The 18,272-nt window shown below is 31.2% G+C and overlaps 1 protein-coding gene across 2 annotated transcripts in view; it reads right to left on the bottom strand.

The window, feature by feature from the left end:
* Positions 1-18,272, bottom strand: part of LOC142319785 (facilitated glucose transporter protein 1-like) — a 291,657-nt gene that overhangs the window by 139,077 nt on the left and 134,308 nt on the right. The window contains exon 2 of one of the 2 annotated variants that reach the window (XM_075357466.1): positions 8,780-8,964. The exons of the other annotated variant lie outside the window; for it this stretch is intronic. Coding sequence (XP_075213581.1) covers positions 8,780-8,842 — 63 coding nt within the window. The 5' untranslated portion in view covers positions 8,843-8,964. The remainder of the gene's footprint in view (positions 1-8,779; positions 8,965-18,272) is intronic. 2 annotated transcript variants of the gene reach the window in all.

Raw genomic sequence — 18,272 nt, 5'->3', positions numbered from 1 at the left:
CTACCGATAGTAACAACAATGCAATCATAACGTTCAGTGTATTGCTAGAGACAAAATGGTGTTTTCGCTAGATGAACGTGTTTTCATTGTCGAGTCGTACTTCAGTACGAAATCAGCAAGATTTGCAGTGCAAGATTTGTTTCGCCATTAAGTACCCGGATAAACCAGCTCCTAACAAAACATCAGTATTAAGGTTAGTTGCAAAATTTAGGGAGACCAGTTCTGTTAATAACAAGGAACACAAAAGATCTCCGTCAGTGTTGAAAACAGATACAGTCGCTGAAATCAAAGACCGATTACTCGCCTCGTCAAATAAATCGATCAGACGTTTGTCTGCTGAAATTAATTTGTCTAAATCGACTGTTCATCGGGCGACCAAACGATTACAATTACGACCTTATCGCATTCAAACGGTTCATCGACTTCTTGAGCCCGACAAAGAAAAACGGCTATAATATTGTCAACGGTTCCGTCGATTTCTGCTTGAGGGAATTAATGTTATGGACTCGTTATTTTTGCACAAAAGAAGTACAGTTTCATTTGGATTGCTACGTAAACAGCCAAAACAGTAGAATTTGGAGTGCTGAAAATCCCCACGTTTATCACGAAAAACAGTTACACCCGCAGAAGTTGGGCGTGTGGTGCGCGATATCGCGGAAGAAAATAATCGGTCCTATTTTTTTCGAGTACACCGTTAATGCAGAACGATATCAGGATATTTTATTTCGGTTCATCGCACTCTTGGAAGAGGAAGACAGGCACTGCCGGCTACAACATGACGGTGCGACATGGCACTACGCAGGTTCAACTTCTGATTTCGTCGAGGAATTCTTTGGTAATCGTGTTATCGGTCGAGGCTTGTGGCCACCAAGATCTCCAGATTTGACTGCGGCGGATTTTTTTCTAAGGGGTTACCTGAAAGAAAAAGCCTACAGCAACAAACCACGAACACTTGAACGATTGAAAGTCAATATTGAACAAGCTGTATTAAATATCCAGCCACAAACTTTTAAAAAGTTGTAAGAAACGCTGTAAAAAGAATCGAAGCTTGTATTCAAGAAGATGGCGGCCATTTCCAACATTTACTCTAAATGTAAGGTAATGGATGGTAATAATAAAAATTACATTTACATTTACACATGCCTTTTTATTATTTCAATATCTACCAATATAAGGTTGGGTTGCCTACCAATATATATACATACAGTGTTTTGAAAATGATAGGCTGGCTATACTTTTTCGGATTCTACATGTAAACTAAACAAAAAATATCCTTAGGAAAAGTGGAAATTTCTCCGTCGTTCTTCAACTGTCTGCCATTTTGTTATGTTTATTAAAAAGTTTATATTTCAAGTTGGGATAGATAGAGGAATCACATTAATATTTGGTAAGCGTCCTGTTAATAAAGTTTTAAAATTATAAAAAAGTCAGGACAAATATCTTGCAAATTATAAAATGGCGGCCATGTTTATTTTTCAATCCGTTATATCTCCATAAATATTAATTTTATCAAAATTTATGAAAGTTTTCAAAAATATTACACTTTTTATTTTGAACAAAATGACATTTTATTTTTTTAAATCGATTAAAAAATAGTCGAGTTATTGGAGAAAATTGATTTTGTATTTTCGTGTCATAATTATTAGGTCTATTATTGACAGAAAATTATTACTTAATTTGATACTAATTTACAATACTAGAATTAACAATAAATATGAACAATTAATATTTAATCGAATTGAACGTACAGTGAAGGTCATGAAAACAGCACAAAATTACACCATCAATTTTCTATCAAGAGATTTTCAAAAATGGATCCGCTAGATGGCGCTGGGGTTGAGATTTGAAAAATTGTATTTATGGACCCATGTGCTCATATTTCGAATATATATTAGTTAACGTGAAAAGAAAAAGTTTTGCAAAACCTATACCCGCTAGGTAGCGCTGCGCAGGTGTCGAGATATTTACGAAAGAAACAAATATACAAACAGACTTTCTTGTTCTATATATATATATATATATATATATATATATATATAAAAGGCAACGATCGGATGTGTGTCCGCTATAGACTAAAAAACTATTGATCAGACTGATCTCTATATAACTGGATAGGGGACCTCATGGTGTAAAATACTATTAAGTGTTCAATTTTGAAGCATACTCGAGCCCCGCAGAATGAGTGGCTGGGAACTAAAGAAAATCATTGTATGCTTGCGTAACTATAACAGAGCCCAGCAGAGATGCGTCCTGGAAGGCAGCCATCATGTGGATGAAGAACTTCTACACAACCTCTCCTTTCTAAAACTTACTAGTTAGATAAAATAACCCAGCAATTGCGACTCCTCCGGAGTAGGGGTCGCATTGCTCCCTCCTTATAGTTAGCGCCCCGTTGTGGCGTATTCCTGCTAGCCTATTAAGCGTTAGCACCGAAAGGACTTCAGTGGACGGTCTGAAGGGGAATTGCGTCGGGAGGACAGGATTTATAAGCTTAGCCTTCCGCGGTCGGCCCATAAAATGGGTTCGATAACGCTGGTTGAACAACGGATTGGAATGCAATTAAATCCGTCTTAAAATACTAAATAATAATTAAGAAAACTTGAAAAAATTAGATCCGCCACTTAAAAATAAACCTTTTAAAAAAACACGCCCGATTAGAATCATCCAGCAGCAAGGGACTCTGTCCAGGTTCTGCGATAAGTAGGGAGAAATAATCTTCCGCCAACTTTGCATTCCATTCCCGCGTAACTATAATGGTAGGGATGTTTATTTTACTCGAGTCAGATAACCAAAAGAACGGTCATTTTCACAACACAAGCAGAAATTTACGGACAGTTGTAGAAAATTTATATACAGATAAGATGTATAGTTATATAGAAATCGGTGTTTAAAATAGAAAATTAGAACACTTCTACTGCATCGATAAAAGTGATTTTATCCTGACTCTTATATTTACCTCTGCGTATGCGCCTTTCATTTTATTTACTTCTAGCCACTCGTTTGTTGACGCTAGTTTTTACCGATTCCAATACAAGGTATTCTCTATGCAGTTATATAGAGATCGGTCTACTGGACGATTTACGGGCGGATAAAGAAAAAGGGCAAAAAAGAGGAAAGAAAGGGGGGAAATGTTGGAGAGGGGAATGGAAATAATGGTGAAGGGGAGAAAGGGAAGTAAGGAAAAATTAAATTTTGGGAAGTCCGTAATGTTCAGTTATTTAATGTTTTATCAAACTTTCAATCGCGTTCATTTAATCTATATACTCGTATATGTAGTCAAATCTAGCAATAACGAAGCATTGCCGGGCCTGCTACTAATTTCATAAAAAGGTGCTTTTAACAATACAAAAGAGTAATAATGTTAGTATAATTATCTCTTTTTTATGATACTGTAACTACGCAAACGTTTTACAAGTTTCTATATTTAGCAATGATAAAATCTCCAATTGATTTTTCGAATTAAAAATTAAGTATAGAATAAAAATAATTTTATTCTAGTTATCAAAAAAAAATTATATAAAATGCATTTATTTGAATCTGATATAGTATATATTTAATTAAAAATAAATAAATAAATAATTTTATACACATTTAAAAAAATTTATCAGAGGGATCTAAGTTAAAAATAAAAAAAATCTAATTAATAATTTCGTTTATTCATAAATCATATTAATAAGTAGGTTATTTAATGTTTTACTTATGTAATTTTTACGCGTAAAAAATTTTAATTCTCTATCTTATTCAATATTTTTATATAAAATATATATTTTAAGAATAGGCCTAAATATAGTTTTTACTGTATTTTAATCAAAAGATTGTATGATTACACTATATTTTCAATCATGTTATATTCGTCATAAACCTAAAATAATTAACGATTATAGAAAATCTTTTGTGATATAATTATTACTATCAAGGCTAAGATGATGTTAGGATCAACGTATTGTGTTTTTTTTAACACACTTAACAACAACATTACACATTCATATACTACAGTTACGTAATTTTTTTAATTTAATATACATATATATGTAGAAAGAGAGAGAGAAATAAACTAAAACCTAACTACTAAATGAAACCTACCTCGTATTAAACTAAAAAAAAAAAAAACAATACGTATATCTTGTTTTTTAACACATTCACTACTGGCTTTCAACGGTGATTAACCCTCCTTGCTGAATTATTTTATGCTTTTAACTCGCTTAAATATACTAGTTATCAACATTTATATATGTCTTGAAATAAAAAACGTTTGACTACACGCACGGGAGACGAAAAAGCATTGGATTTATACGGTCCGTGCAGAACACTAACTTGGTTGAGCGTGTTAGTAAACATCTTACTTGTTTGTACTGATAATTTATATTAAAAACTTTTTTAGTCTTTTAACTGGAAAAAATAATCTATTTCTTCGTTTTATAAAAAAAAAAACAATTAAATTTCTGGATTTTATTTTGTTAAAGCCTGTGTTAAATTTACGTGCAATAAATCCTCAATTTATTCTGTATATCAATAACTAATTTAGAATCTTTACTTTTGTAACAGTTGACTAATTTACAGTTTATTTTCACCTGATTTCATCTGACTTGTTTACGACCTGAAAATTAATTTTTATGTAAATTCCTTTTAATATTTTAGAATAGATCTGACAAACAAGTAAAGTAATTATACTATTTATATTTTAAACATATAATGAAAGAATATATCGTATATTTTAACGTTTTTATTTAAAAGAATAATAATTAAATTAAAAATATTTTTGTAACGTACATATTATTATAAAGGATATAAATAATCGCAAAAAGTATTAATTCGAAATGAAAATAATATCGACGTACAGAGCGATTACAAATCAAATATACACTTTCGATAGCTTATTACAAATTTATTTTTTAAGAACCGAGATGATTCTTTACATGATTATATACAAGAATTCTTTAAATTTTTATTTATAAATGTTCAACAGTGTACCGTTTGTAACACGACAGCTATCAGCACTGTAGTCGAATTCTTCCCAAACGTGTACAAGCAAGTGCCGGTCAACGGTAGAAACAACATTTTTGATGCGTGGTTTCAAATCGTTGATATCCAACAGGAAAAGGCGGTACACAATCTTTGTCTTTTACATAACCCCACAAAAAGTAATCGCAAGGCGTTAAGTCTGTACTATGTGGTGTACCAACGCTTAAATACTATGTTTTCCTCACTTGCACGGCCAATCCATCGTCTGGGAAAACGTTCATCTAAATAATTTCTGACCTGTAAGTTCCAGTAAGGCGGAGTAGTAAGTCCAGTAAGGCCGCATGATCGCGTACTGGATACTTGTCCGGATCTGGGAACCAGATCCCGCCTCACACCTCACAGACGAACAGCATGTCTGAATGTATCGGAGGTTCCGGAGCATCTTCTACAAAAACGAAGTTACCACTATCTTCCTCGACTTGAGGCATTAGCCAGTCGCTTAACATGTCCAGATAAATTACTCCGATTACTTTCACTTCGTGAAAAAAGTACACTGTTTCACGAGATACAGCGTAAAACACGTTCATTTTAAAGGAATCGCGTATGTGTTGTAAACTTTCTCTTGGGTTTTCTGTACCCCATATTCTTATATTATGTCTATTAACTTTTTCAGTAATGTAAAACGTACATTCATAACCGAAAATTAGGCGATATAAAATGCCACCGTCATTTTCAACACTTTCCTACAACTCCAAAAAATATTTTCGTAAAAAGTCTTACGTAAAAATATTTACGTAAGACTTCATCGTCGACATTTAAACTTTGTTCTAACTGTAATTTTAAGTCTTCATTTTCAAACTTTTCCACACAGTTGGTTCAGGAATTTGCAATTCTAAACATGCTGATCTAGTCGATTTGCCTGGGCTACGTTGATACACATCACGAACACCGTGGATTTGTTCTTCAGAAACAGCACTTTTCTTTTTACACAAACACCCTATGTTTTGAAACTCTTTGAAGCCGTTTTAACATATTTTTTTCTGAAACGTCGCTGCACAGTTTGTTTTGGCTAATTTGAGTACATAAAAAGCTTTCTCTACTGCAGTAGCGGCCATTTTCCAGACTGGTAACATGACAGATCAATCAGTCGACATTAGCAGCAGAGCAGATATACCGACGTAAACTTTAAAAAATTCCCTGCAAAACCATATCTTTTATTTGTATTCACATAGACCAGTTTAATTTTTTATAAGCTATCGAAAGTGTATATTTCATTTGTAATCACCCTATAATTATAAAAAAAAACTGTCTAATCAATACTAACTGAAATAGAAGAAAGAACGTATAAAAACTATTTATTTCTTATAAATATATCTTTCAAAAGTGATGAAAGTTCACGCAAATTTAAAATTTCACCAAAAAAGCCGGTTCAGTGTAACTACGAACGAAGTGCATAGTAATAAAATAAGCACCTTTCTCATGCGCAAATTACGACAAGCGACTGCAAGTGCTCAGCCCTGAAAGGGCCTATGAAAGGTTTAAGATTATGTTTTTCAATGATCTGACTGATTTTAATACTTCTAAACTCCTTTCTTTTCGCTAATCTATTAAATACAATGTATTTGTTACTTCCTACACTTCAACTACTTGCTTTATGTATAAATTATAACCTTTGCCCTTTCTATACTTTTTACCTTCTATACTTCCTTACATTACTAAATTAACTAACCTTGATTGTCGTAATGTATGATCTATTAAATTAGTCCTTCTTCTAGATTTTTCTTTCTTGTTTTACATATAAATGGCAAACTTTAAACATATAGAAAAACTTTTTTCTTTTAAACATAGAAAAATGGAATTTACCAAATCCTCCTACCTCAAAACTATATATTTTTTACACAACTGCCTAAAAAGGAGTGTAATGTATTTAGGGTGTATTTTTGCGTGTTTTTTCCACCATAGGAGCTCAACGGCTGAACCGATTTAGATGTATGACCCCGCTTTGGAATCCTATGTTACTACAAGTGTCATAGGCTATATAAAGATAATGGAGATTTTCCGGTTGAATCTCAAACTTTAACGAATTGAACTAATAAACTATAAACTGTGAGTTTCTATCACTGTATGAGCTGGGTTTGAACTGAATGATTCGAATCAATCGAATGAATAATATCGACAAAAGTAATAGAATTAAATTTGTATTAAATAAAATAATATTAAATAAATTTAAAACATAAACCTATGTTTAAATTCAGATGGGTGGATAAAGTGACAAATGAAGAGGTATTGCGGCAAATAGATGAAGAAAGAAGCATTTGGAAAAATATAGCTAAAAGAAGAGACAGACTTATAGGCCACATACTAAGGCATCCTGGAATAGTCGCTTTAATATTGGAAGGACAGGTGGAAGGAAAAAATTATGTAGGCAGGCCACGTTTGGAATATGTAAAACAAATTGTTAGGGATGTAGGATGTAGAGGGTATACTGAAATGAAACGACTAGCACTAGATAGGGAATCTTGGAGAGCTGCATCAAACCAGTCAAATGACTGAAGACAAAAAAAAAATTTTTAAATGTCTATTTAATAATAATAATAATGGACTTCCTGTGGGGACTGTTTGTGAGGCTACAATGGTGAGGTGATGCGAGCACCTCGTGCGAGGCTAAACCAATCGTCACCATCAACCCATCAACTGAAAACAAAGGGGTCTCAACTGAGGCGCTGTTTTGGTACGTGCAATTGGGTGCTCTTATAATATCTTTTCAAACAATCGTCCGATTTTCAAAATTCAAACGGGGTATTTGTTTGTAGGTTGAAGTCTAACTTTTGCATGCATCAAGTAATTTCTCGATCTAACAGATCACGGTTATTCGGAAATGTTACATCTTTGCTACCAGTCTTCCGATTTTTAATATTTAAATGGGGTATCTGCTATATAAAATAATATCACGATGGAAGTAAATCAGAAACAAAATTAACTGATATATTATCAAAAATTGACTTTATTACACGACTGCCCAAAAAGGAGTGTAATGTATTTAGAGTGTATGTATGTTTGTTGCACCGTAGCAGCTAATCAGCTGAACCTATTTGAATATATAACCTCGCGTTGGAATCCTTACGTTACCGTGAGTGTCATAGGCTTTATATATATATATATATATATATATATATATATATATATATATATATAGAGTTTACATAAATTTAAATAATTGCATTATATACAAAATTTTCACCCGTACGATGTTTAATTATTAAAGAGCAATGTTTGTCAGCAATGTTTTTTTGGCAATCGTGTTTTTTAGTATTTATCTGTTATTTAAAAAATAAGACCACTATACGACCTGTTCCGCGCTCCTACTGGTTACACCAATAAAAAATAAAGTCGGATTTTTTTGTTAAATAAGGTTGATTGAAATAAAAATAATACTTCTTACAAATTACACTAATTTTCATTCATTAAAAGAATAAATAAAAATTAAAAAATTAATAAATCAATAAATTATTTACATTAAAAATATTTTTAACCCTATTAAAAAAAAAAATACTATAAAAGCAATAAGCCAATAATAAACAATTATGTAATAAGAAAATAATTGTATTAAAAGAAACTAATTAAAAAAGTAACATACTTAATTATTTTGATCGATAAAATTACTTATGGATTAATAAATTACGTTTTGATTGACAAAAAAGATTAAAAAAATGTAATAATTATTTTAACAAGTGCAAGAATATTTGTATTGTAAAACCAATAAATTTTACTACGAATTATTTAAATATAATTAATATATTTATAAATTACTACATACCTTATTTGATGTATTTAATTTAGCAGATGGTTGCTTTTTATTTGGTGAATCTCCTTCCGTCATTGTTGAACTTCTTTTTTAAATAAATTTAATAAAAATACTAATAGCAATAGTTTATTTATACAGGAAAATACAAAAGAAATAATAAATATAATCGCCTGATGAAAATGGATAGAATAATTTGCCTAGAAAAAAAAATAAGAATACCTTTTTAAGGAAAATTTACGAATTTCCATAACAATTTTTAATTACTTGAAAAGTGCCTGTTTACTGTAACTTAATAATTTTACTAACACTTATAAAAGTATGTCGGAAAAAATACACACTACAACCCCGTTTAATATGTACAGATTTACAATATATAAACATTTTCATACGTTTGAATCTTTAAATATAGCTCTTTATTTAACGATAGTTTTTTAAAAAAAATATGTGATTACCTAGAAATGTTAAGTTGTTCACAAAAAACTAATTTCTTTATTACAGTTAACAAAAAAATCACTGTTATTTGGCATTCGTGTGCCAGGTTTAAATTAAATGCTAAAATAAACATTTTCTTATAGTTTAATTGTGCCCTTAATCAATTTTTTTATTAAAATTTTATTTTTGTTATAGTAATTTAAGATGTTTATTAACTTATTTATTTCTTTAACCGTTTTCTTATATTTTCTAATAATATCTAAATTAATTTAATATTATTTTGTTAATCTTTTAGTAATATAAATATATTTCTATGCACACAAACAAAATAAATAATAAGTTAATTAATTATTTAACGGTCAATAAAATATTTTCATGGATTTTTTGAGGTCGTAACCAAAATCTTTTTTCTACAGTTTACGGATATTTTTTTGAACCTCGATATCACAGTCTTTGTATAATAAAAATTAATTGTATATTGTGCTGTATTTATCTAATCTACTGTATACAATTTTATATTTTTCTAAATATTAGAAATTTTTGTTTTTATTGTAATATATCCACCAGAACAAATAAAGTAAAACAACTTGACCCAGATAAATTTCTATATAAGTAATCATTACTCTTATTTTTTACGAGCAGACCAATGCTTCGCTGTTGGTAGATTTTAGTATAAATATATAGATTAAATGAAAACAATTGAAAGTTTGATAAAACATTAACAAAATGAACATTACGGAACTTCACAAAATTTAACCTTTCCCTTTCACCCTTTCTCCTTTTCCCAGTTTCACTTTTACCATTCCCTTTTTCCTTCCATTTATATTTCGCTATTGCTAGATTTGAGTATATATATATATATATATATATATATATATATAGATTAAATAAACACAATTGAAAGTTTGGTAAAATATTAACAAAATAGACATTACGGAACTTCAGAAAATTTAACCTTTCCCTTTTACCCTTTCCCCATTTTAATTTTCCCGTTATAATTTTGACCACCTTCACTTTCCCTTCTCCCATTTTCCTCTTTTCGTTTCCCTCATTTCTTTCCCCTCATTTCACCATTCCGTCTTTCCGTTTCCTAGTCAGTTTCTCTTTCCCCTTTACCTTTTTCTTTTTTTCTTTCCGTTTCATTTCCCCCCGTTTCCCCTTCTTCCCTTTTACCTTTTTCGATTTTTCCCTTTCTCTCTTTTTCTCCGCGCGTAAATCGATCCAGTAGTTTTTAGCCTATAGCGGAAACACATATCGGAAACATTGAAATGGAATCGTTAAACATTTAGTATACCGTGTGTTGCTTTTACGGCCAACAGATAGCGCTGTTTTTTTTAAAAAAAAAAACATGTTTTTACCTGTCTCACGTGTGACATATTAGGTATATAAAATAGTAGGTATATAAAAACACGCGTGTATTCGAATGCAACGTTGTGTCAAAATTTTAAACCAATCGGTGAAGAAAACTTTCAGAGATTTAAGATTTTGAACAAACAACCATTTACATTTTTATTTATATAAATGAATAAAAACAAAACTGACCGATATTAAAAAAATTTCTACTTGTACAGGATACACAAAACAAATCAAATTTTTTTATTTAAAATAATGTGTGAAACTAAATTTTTATTTACAGAGAAACTTTTATTAGTAATATTATTTTTCTTTTTAAAATTGTTTAAATTTTAAAACTATTTCTCATAAATTAATGCAACTTATCCTTCTAAAAACTTTTGTAAAGCTAATTGCAGCACTTTTTCTTCCCTGGAACTTCTGGTAGCACTATTAATAATGGCACTCGTCTTAAAAAGTTTTATGAAAATCCAATAAATATATAAACAAATAACCTCCAATTAAACCTAAAAACAAACCCATCCCTTCTAAAATGAATGAAGAAAAAATATGTGTGTATGTGTATGTATGTATACAGGTGATTCAAAAAGTACTTCACAACTTAAGAAGCATACAAAAATTCATTGAGATAACTTACAGATTCGGTTGAAGTCTAATTTAATAGAAAAACAAAATTTTATCACCCAACATTCAATTTTATTCGATATGGCTTTCATTTGTAATACGACATATATACCACCTAAAGTTGATTTCATTCCAGACAGTAACCAGCAAGTAGGGCGTTACCTCTGCAGCCTTAATTCGAAGTCTTAGCTAAACAAGATTAGCAGGAAAAGATGTATATAAGCACGATCTTTAATGAAATTCTACAAGAAAAAATCTAACAGGATCAAATCCGGGAAGCGAAGTGGCCATGCGAATCTTCGCGACCGATCCATCGACCTGTGAATCAAAAATGAAGAAAATCTCGAATTTCTAGGTGGTATCCCGTCTTGGTGATAGTAATGATCTCCAACTTGGTCATCATCGTGGATGAGGAATTAGAAAGTTTTGAAGCGTGTCCAGATAAATGATACCATTTACGGTTGCCTCCTGAACGAAGTACGGGCCGTACAGTCTTTGTTTGTTTAGGGTACAAAAAGAATTGTCCTTAGGGATATCACGAATGTGTTGCCAAGTTTCAGGAGGGTTTTCCTTACCCGATATTCCGCAGTTATGGGTGTTTACCTTGTCACTGATATGAAAGCTTGACTCATTAAAAATTACATTGTCTAAAAATTTAATCGTTGTCTACAATTCTATCCATTATTTCCACACAAAACGGCAGCTGAGCAACTTTGACGTCTTCTATAACGTGTTGAACCACGGTTAGATTGTATGGCTTCAACTACAATTGTTAATTGTTTACGTAATTCACGCCAAGCAATCGTTTGTGGAATGCCAATCTAACGTGACGCAGATCGAGTTGAATTCTTCGAACTACGTGCAAAATATTTTCTGAGTTGTTCCACAGCAGCTTCAGGAAAGCGTGGCCGTCCTGGTGATTTTGTATGTTTAACAGAAAAACGTGTCTCAACGAAGGTTTGGAGCCAAAAGTAAATTGTATGCCTAATAAGAATCTCCCTACCGTATTCTCCACGAAAATTACGTTGAACTGCAAATCGTGAAACCAAAACACACAATGAGCACTTTCCGCACCAATAATAATGCGTTCGTATTATTATTGTTAAAAATGTATCCATTTTTAACAATAATATTGACAGCTCTGGTGGCCTAATTCGGTACTAATGAACTACGTAAGTCAAAACTTGATGGAGTTTTGCTGAGAACTGAGACCTCAATCGAATCTGTAAGTTATCTAAATAAATTTTTCTATAATTTAAGTCGGGAAGTCCTTTCATCCATATATTATCCATATATTATGGGGAATCACCCATATATTAACTTATTGATAATAATTATTATTCATCATTAGGTGTATATATATTTTTCACTAAAAAGAAATATGAATTTTTTTTTACCGTATTGTCATACACTGTGATAGGAATATATTCTCTTACACGTTTCGCCGCGTTAATGCATCAGCATCATCAGGGAATAAAAATTATTCATATACTTTTCGTAAGTCTTACACAAAAAATCTGATGTGGACACTACATGAATGGTCTAAAGAGTGGGGTGCTAGAGCTCCTCACTCTTTAGACCATTCATCACGCATATTAAAAAATTAGCAAAAACATCAAAATCTTAATTTGAGCTCCCACTTTCACATAATCTTACATATCACCATCAAAACTTGTTGTCAAATCCATTCTAATTTACCGTCCTAAAATTATTTTTTACATTTTAGTGCGTTTAATTTAAGAGTGGTGTTTTAAAATCTTTTTTTTACATATTCTTTATTTTCTACTTTTTAGTATATTTAATATAGGAGTGGTTTTTAAAAAGTATTTTTTAATATATGTTTTATTTTCTACTTTATAATCTTCATAGGTTTATACTTTGCAGCTGTTCTAGCGCACAGGTTTGAGCTTATTTAGCGAAAGATCGAATCGGTACGTTTTACGGTGGGTAAATGCAATCAAACCACTGGGCTAAACGATATAATTTCCGGATAACCAAGATCCGATCGATCAAGACTGTACCCGATGCGTTAAACAGTTAGCGGTTGACTTGCTGATACATACGCCATTTGAATCGTGAAAATTGGACGAGTGGATGCCGAGATATTAGGGTGGCACCCCCATTGCACCCTCTTCACCAATTTACGAACGGAGCCTCAGGGATACTTGATAATATTATCATCCGAGGGCTACCACTGGGAGCGGATGTGGTTTTCGTGGAGAGGCATCGAAAAGTTTTTCAGAGCGCTAGGACCAACTATTTTCGAGATATTTGAGAGTTTCGTCCGATATTTCGGATCCGGTTAAAAAGTACTAAATTTTTCCAAAACTTCGATATAAATATCGATATATATTTCATACGTATATCGATATAAAATAATCTAACATGTGTACAACTAACCACCACGAGAGACATGTACTAACCAATCGGGATTTTTCGCTAGTGATCGGTAGATTCCGGATCTAAGATAAGGGAAACGTACACACAGACACACATACAAATGCCGTTTAGTAGGGTAGGATAAATTAATTATATGTAATTAAAGATTTAAAGTAATGAAATGTAGTAGAAATAACAAAGATGGACCACTGAATGTGAAAATAGAAGGAGAAAAGATTATGGAGGTAGAAGAATTTTGTTATTTGGGAAGTAGAATTACTAAAGATGGACGAAGCAGGAGCGATATAAAATGCCGAATAGCACAAGCTAAACGAGCCTTCAGTAAGAAATATAAGTTGTTTACATCAAAAATTAATTTAAATGTCAGGAAAAGATTTTTGAAAGTGTATGTTTGGAGTGTCGCTTTATATGGAAGTGAAACTTGGACGATCGGAGTATCTGAGAAGAAAAGATTAGAAGCTTTTGAAATGCGGTGCTATAGGAGAATGTTAAAAATCAGACGGGTGGATAAAGTGACAAATGAGGAGGTATTGCGGCAAATAGATGAAGAAAGAAGCATTTGGAAAAATATAGTTAAAAGAAGAGACAGACTTATAGGCCACATACTAAGGCATCCTGGAATAGTCGCTTTAATTTTGGAAGGACAGGTAGAAGGGAAAAATTGTGTAGGCAGGCCACGTTTGGAATATGTAAAAGAAATTGTTAGGGATGTAGGATGTAGAGCGTATACTGAAATGAAACGACTAGCACTAGATAGGGAATCTTGGAGAGCTGCATCAAACCAGTCAAATGACTGAAGAAAAAAAAAAAAAAAAAAATTAAAGAGTATTGATTTTGGTTCTACCCTTTAATTTGTAATATTTATATGTTACTATCTTTCTATATACCTGTGAAAGATCTATTTCTATGAAATGATTTGCAAACGTTGATGTTGTTATAGTCAATAACAGATTTGGACTCTATCAAATTTATAAAATAACTTTTTTTTTATAAATTTAAACTTTACATACGTAAGTTTCCTAAACAGCTTTTAGAATAAAAGATTAAATTATTTTGAATACCAATTGTTTATATTTTTAATAATTTTTAAGTGTTATTACATGATAAGATTGGGGGGGGAGGTTTATTAGCGGATGAGAGCCCCGTATTGCCATCAGTGCGGGCCTAACGGCAACTGGCAAAGCTTTTTCCACCCACTACGGAAAAAAAACGTGTTATTACTCATACTGGTTAGCAAGTTTTTATTTTTAATTTGTTACTTATTCTGTCAAAAAAAAAATCCTTTATTTTTTAAATTTCATTTTAAACAAATTATAAATAAATAAATTATTTTAGTATTTTTCTATTGGTTATATAAATTTTCTTTTGTTTATTTATTTTAAAATCGATGAATTTGTTTCTATAAGTAAGAAAGATGAGTAGTAAACAAACAATTTTGCCAATTTAACCTTATCCTTATAGTTGTAATCAATACGACCGTTTATAGCAATCTATGAGAATAAACACATCACATCTGTTGAAAAAAATAACCACATGGATATTTAAAAATTTTAAATAAATAATCATACGAAACTAACTTAAATAGAAAATAACTTCTGACGGTGTAATTTTACCATCTAACATAATACACACATCGGAATCATGATCTAACACATCGGCGTTTTTGTTATTTAATAGTTATTTATTCTATTTCTTGTAAATTACTAATGCTTAAAGCTTAACGGTTTTATTATTTCTAAATTCCTTAATTAGTTTCATAAAAATTGAATTCTAACAATTAAACAACCGTTACATCTTAAATATAAATATTTAAGCTGCATATTTCAATAAAAATAGTTCTATTTTTAAACAGATATGAAACTGGATTTTAATGAATTTGAATACTACCGTGAAAAAAAAAATTGACCAGCGAAAGTTAACCTAACTACAAGTTTTACCTTTAAATACGACGAAGTATAAAGACCGTATATATTATGCATCAGAATTATTTTGAGATTTTGTTCACTAGATAACAATAAAATAAAAACTATTAAATAGAAGTAATCATTCAATTTGAAGATTAAAATACATAGAATTTTATTTATTCTATATTCTAAGAAATCTATCGCATTCTTACTTTCCCGTCTAGATAGCGATGTAAATCTAAAAGGAAAGTATAGTAATCGGTCCAATTTGACATATCCAGTTTTCACTGGATATTGAAGTTTTGACACCTAAGGAACCAATAAATCGGATGGAAATTTTTCCAAGTGGGTAGTAGAATTGAATAAATGAATAATATATGAAATGTAAAAAAGTAACTCGGTGTGGGTGGGTTTCGAACTCGATCGCCCGGTCGGTACCTGGTGCGTTAAGCCTCGAGGCTACATCAGACTGACGATCGTACAAGCGAAATTTGTTCTATGTGTTGTAAAATTACATTAATCAATAAAAAATAATTAATAACTGATATATCCATCTTACCGGCAAATAAGTGTTAACTCCCCTCTAGTTCTTTCGGTTTTTTCAAACCATCATCCGGAATGCAAACAGTCATGACTGTATACGTATTCTAACTTTTGACTTAATTATTTTAACTCCTGATGACGGTTTAAAAAAACCAAAAGATCTCGAGGACTTAACACTTATTTGCCGGTAAGGTGGATATATAATTAATTTGAAAGTAGCACTTTAACCACTACACAACCATTCGCCGCTGGTAGCGTCTCGGCCTTTCACCCGGAGGTCCCGGGTTCGAATCCCGGTCAGGCATGGCATTTTTCACACACGCTACAAATCATTCATCTCATCCTCTGTACAGTAATGCTTAACTGCGGCCCCGGAGGTTAAACAAAAAAACAAGGTGGATATATAACTTATTAATTATTTTCTTGAAATATACTAGCGGAACCATGTTCAAGAAATCTACATTAATTTAGTTAGTGCCGACCGTCACCGCTAGTACCGCCACACCCGCGCGAATTAAATATGGCATTCGCGCCTGGATTAGTTAGAATCATTGAATTAAACGAAATAATATATTTAAATAAAATGATAAATGTTTTAAATTAAGTTGTGTATTTATGTATGTGTAAGCCGCGCATCAGAAACATCCCATAATTGTAGGAAAGTCCTACAACTGTGTTGTCAATTTTTTAGTTTATTAACTAAACATAATCGGAATTAAATAAATATACCGAAACGTAATCATATAAAATAAATATTTAAACGATAAGTAAATTTGATTGTCATATATATTAAAGTTACTCAAGAAAATACATTAAAAATAGTTATCATTTAAAACAAACAAAAATAGATTTGTACACATTTATTCTACATAAAATAAATCATTTTCTTTATTATTTAATCAAGTCTCAACCTTTCATCCGGAAGATCGAATCTTGATTAGGGATTGTATTTTTCTCATGCTACAAGTTTTACATTCCATATTACCAGGTACATAGATTTCTAATTTGTAGTGAATTAATGATTAAAAAAAAATAAATGAATTTGCCACCGTTCCTTAGGGTATTAGTTTTTTAAAATTAAGAAAATCGTATTTTAATATCCTAAAAATATTTCTAACAAAAGTTATTTACATGTAATTTTCATTGATTTTTAAATGTATCCCCAGAATAACAGTGGCAAAAAAAAATAATAATACATAGTTTCTGGCGAAGAGAATGTATCTATGTAATTTTAAACAGGCACAAATTATTTTTGCCTGATTCATAATAAAAAATTTTTAAATCTACTAATTTAATCTTTATTGAAAATTAAATATAATAAAAGTTCCAAAACAAAGTCATAAAAAAAACGCTTACAAATTAATAATAATCTAAATATTTAAAAATTTCAAAAAATACGAATTCCAGTATACTATTTGTCTGCTAAAATACATCCTTCATGAGAAAAATTAATATAACAGGTTTTCCCAAAACGAAATTTTTTCAGTTTGTATGGTTACGACTCAAAAATGTACTTTGCTAGTAACTGAGATGGGTAAAATTAAAGCTAAAAGAAAATACCACTTGACAGAAATTGAAACCCACACTGTCTGTCAATAAATTTTTAATTTATTGACAATCTCATACGAAATTTGTTATTCGTTATTTCAGATTTAATTTAAGATTAAATTTTATTTCATATTTTCTGTTGAAATGTTTGGCTAATATGCAATCGTCGCCGAGATATAATAAAAATAAACTCGGTTTTGTATAAAAGGAAGTAATAAACCTTTCTAAAGTAAAAAAAAATGCGCAAAAAGACGGATTTTTCGTTTTTGACGCCAAACTATTTACCAGTCAGAAACGCACTGATTTTCAGAGAACAGCGCACTACATACTTGGATTAACGAGTAGACCCAACACACGAGCATCAACTTTCAACTCACTCACCGTTGTGATTCTTTGCATAAGGAGATATGAAACATACCACCGAATTGGTCTAGCGGTGAACTCGTCATCGCTAATCAGCTGATTACAACATTAAGAGTTCTATAGTTCAAATCTTATAAAGGCATTTACTTTTATACGGATTTGAATACTAGATCGTGGACAGCGGTGCTCTTTGGCGGTTGGGTTTCAATTAACCACATATCTCAGGAACGGCCGACCAGAGAGACTATACAAGACACGTTATTTACATTTATACATATCATCCTCATTCATAGTTTGAAGTTAATACCTTACGGAGGTCCCGGAGGCTACACTGAAAA

The sequence above is a fragment of the Lycorma delicatula genome, chromosome 2 (genome assembly GCF_047948215.1).
Source record: "Lycorma delicatula isolate Av1 chromosome 2, ASM4794821v1, whole genome shotgun sequence".
NCBI classification, from domain to species: Eukaryota; Metazoa; Arthropoda; class Insecta; order Hemiptera; family Fulgoridae; genus Lycorma; species Lycorma delicatula.
Note: the sequence above shows the minus strand (reverse complement) of the source record. Positions and strands in the feature narration are given on the sequence as shown.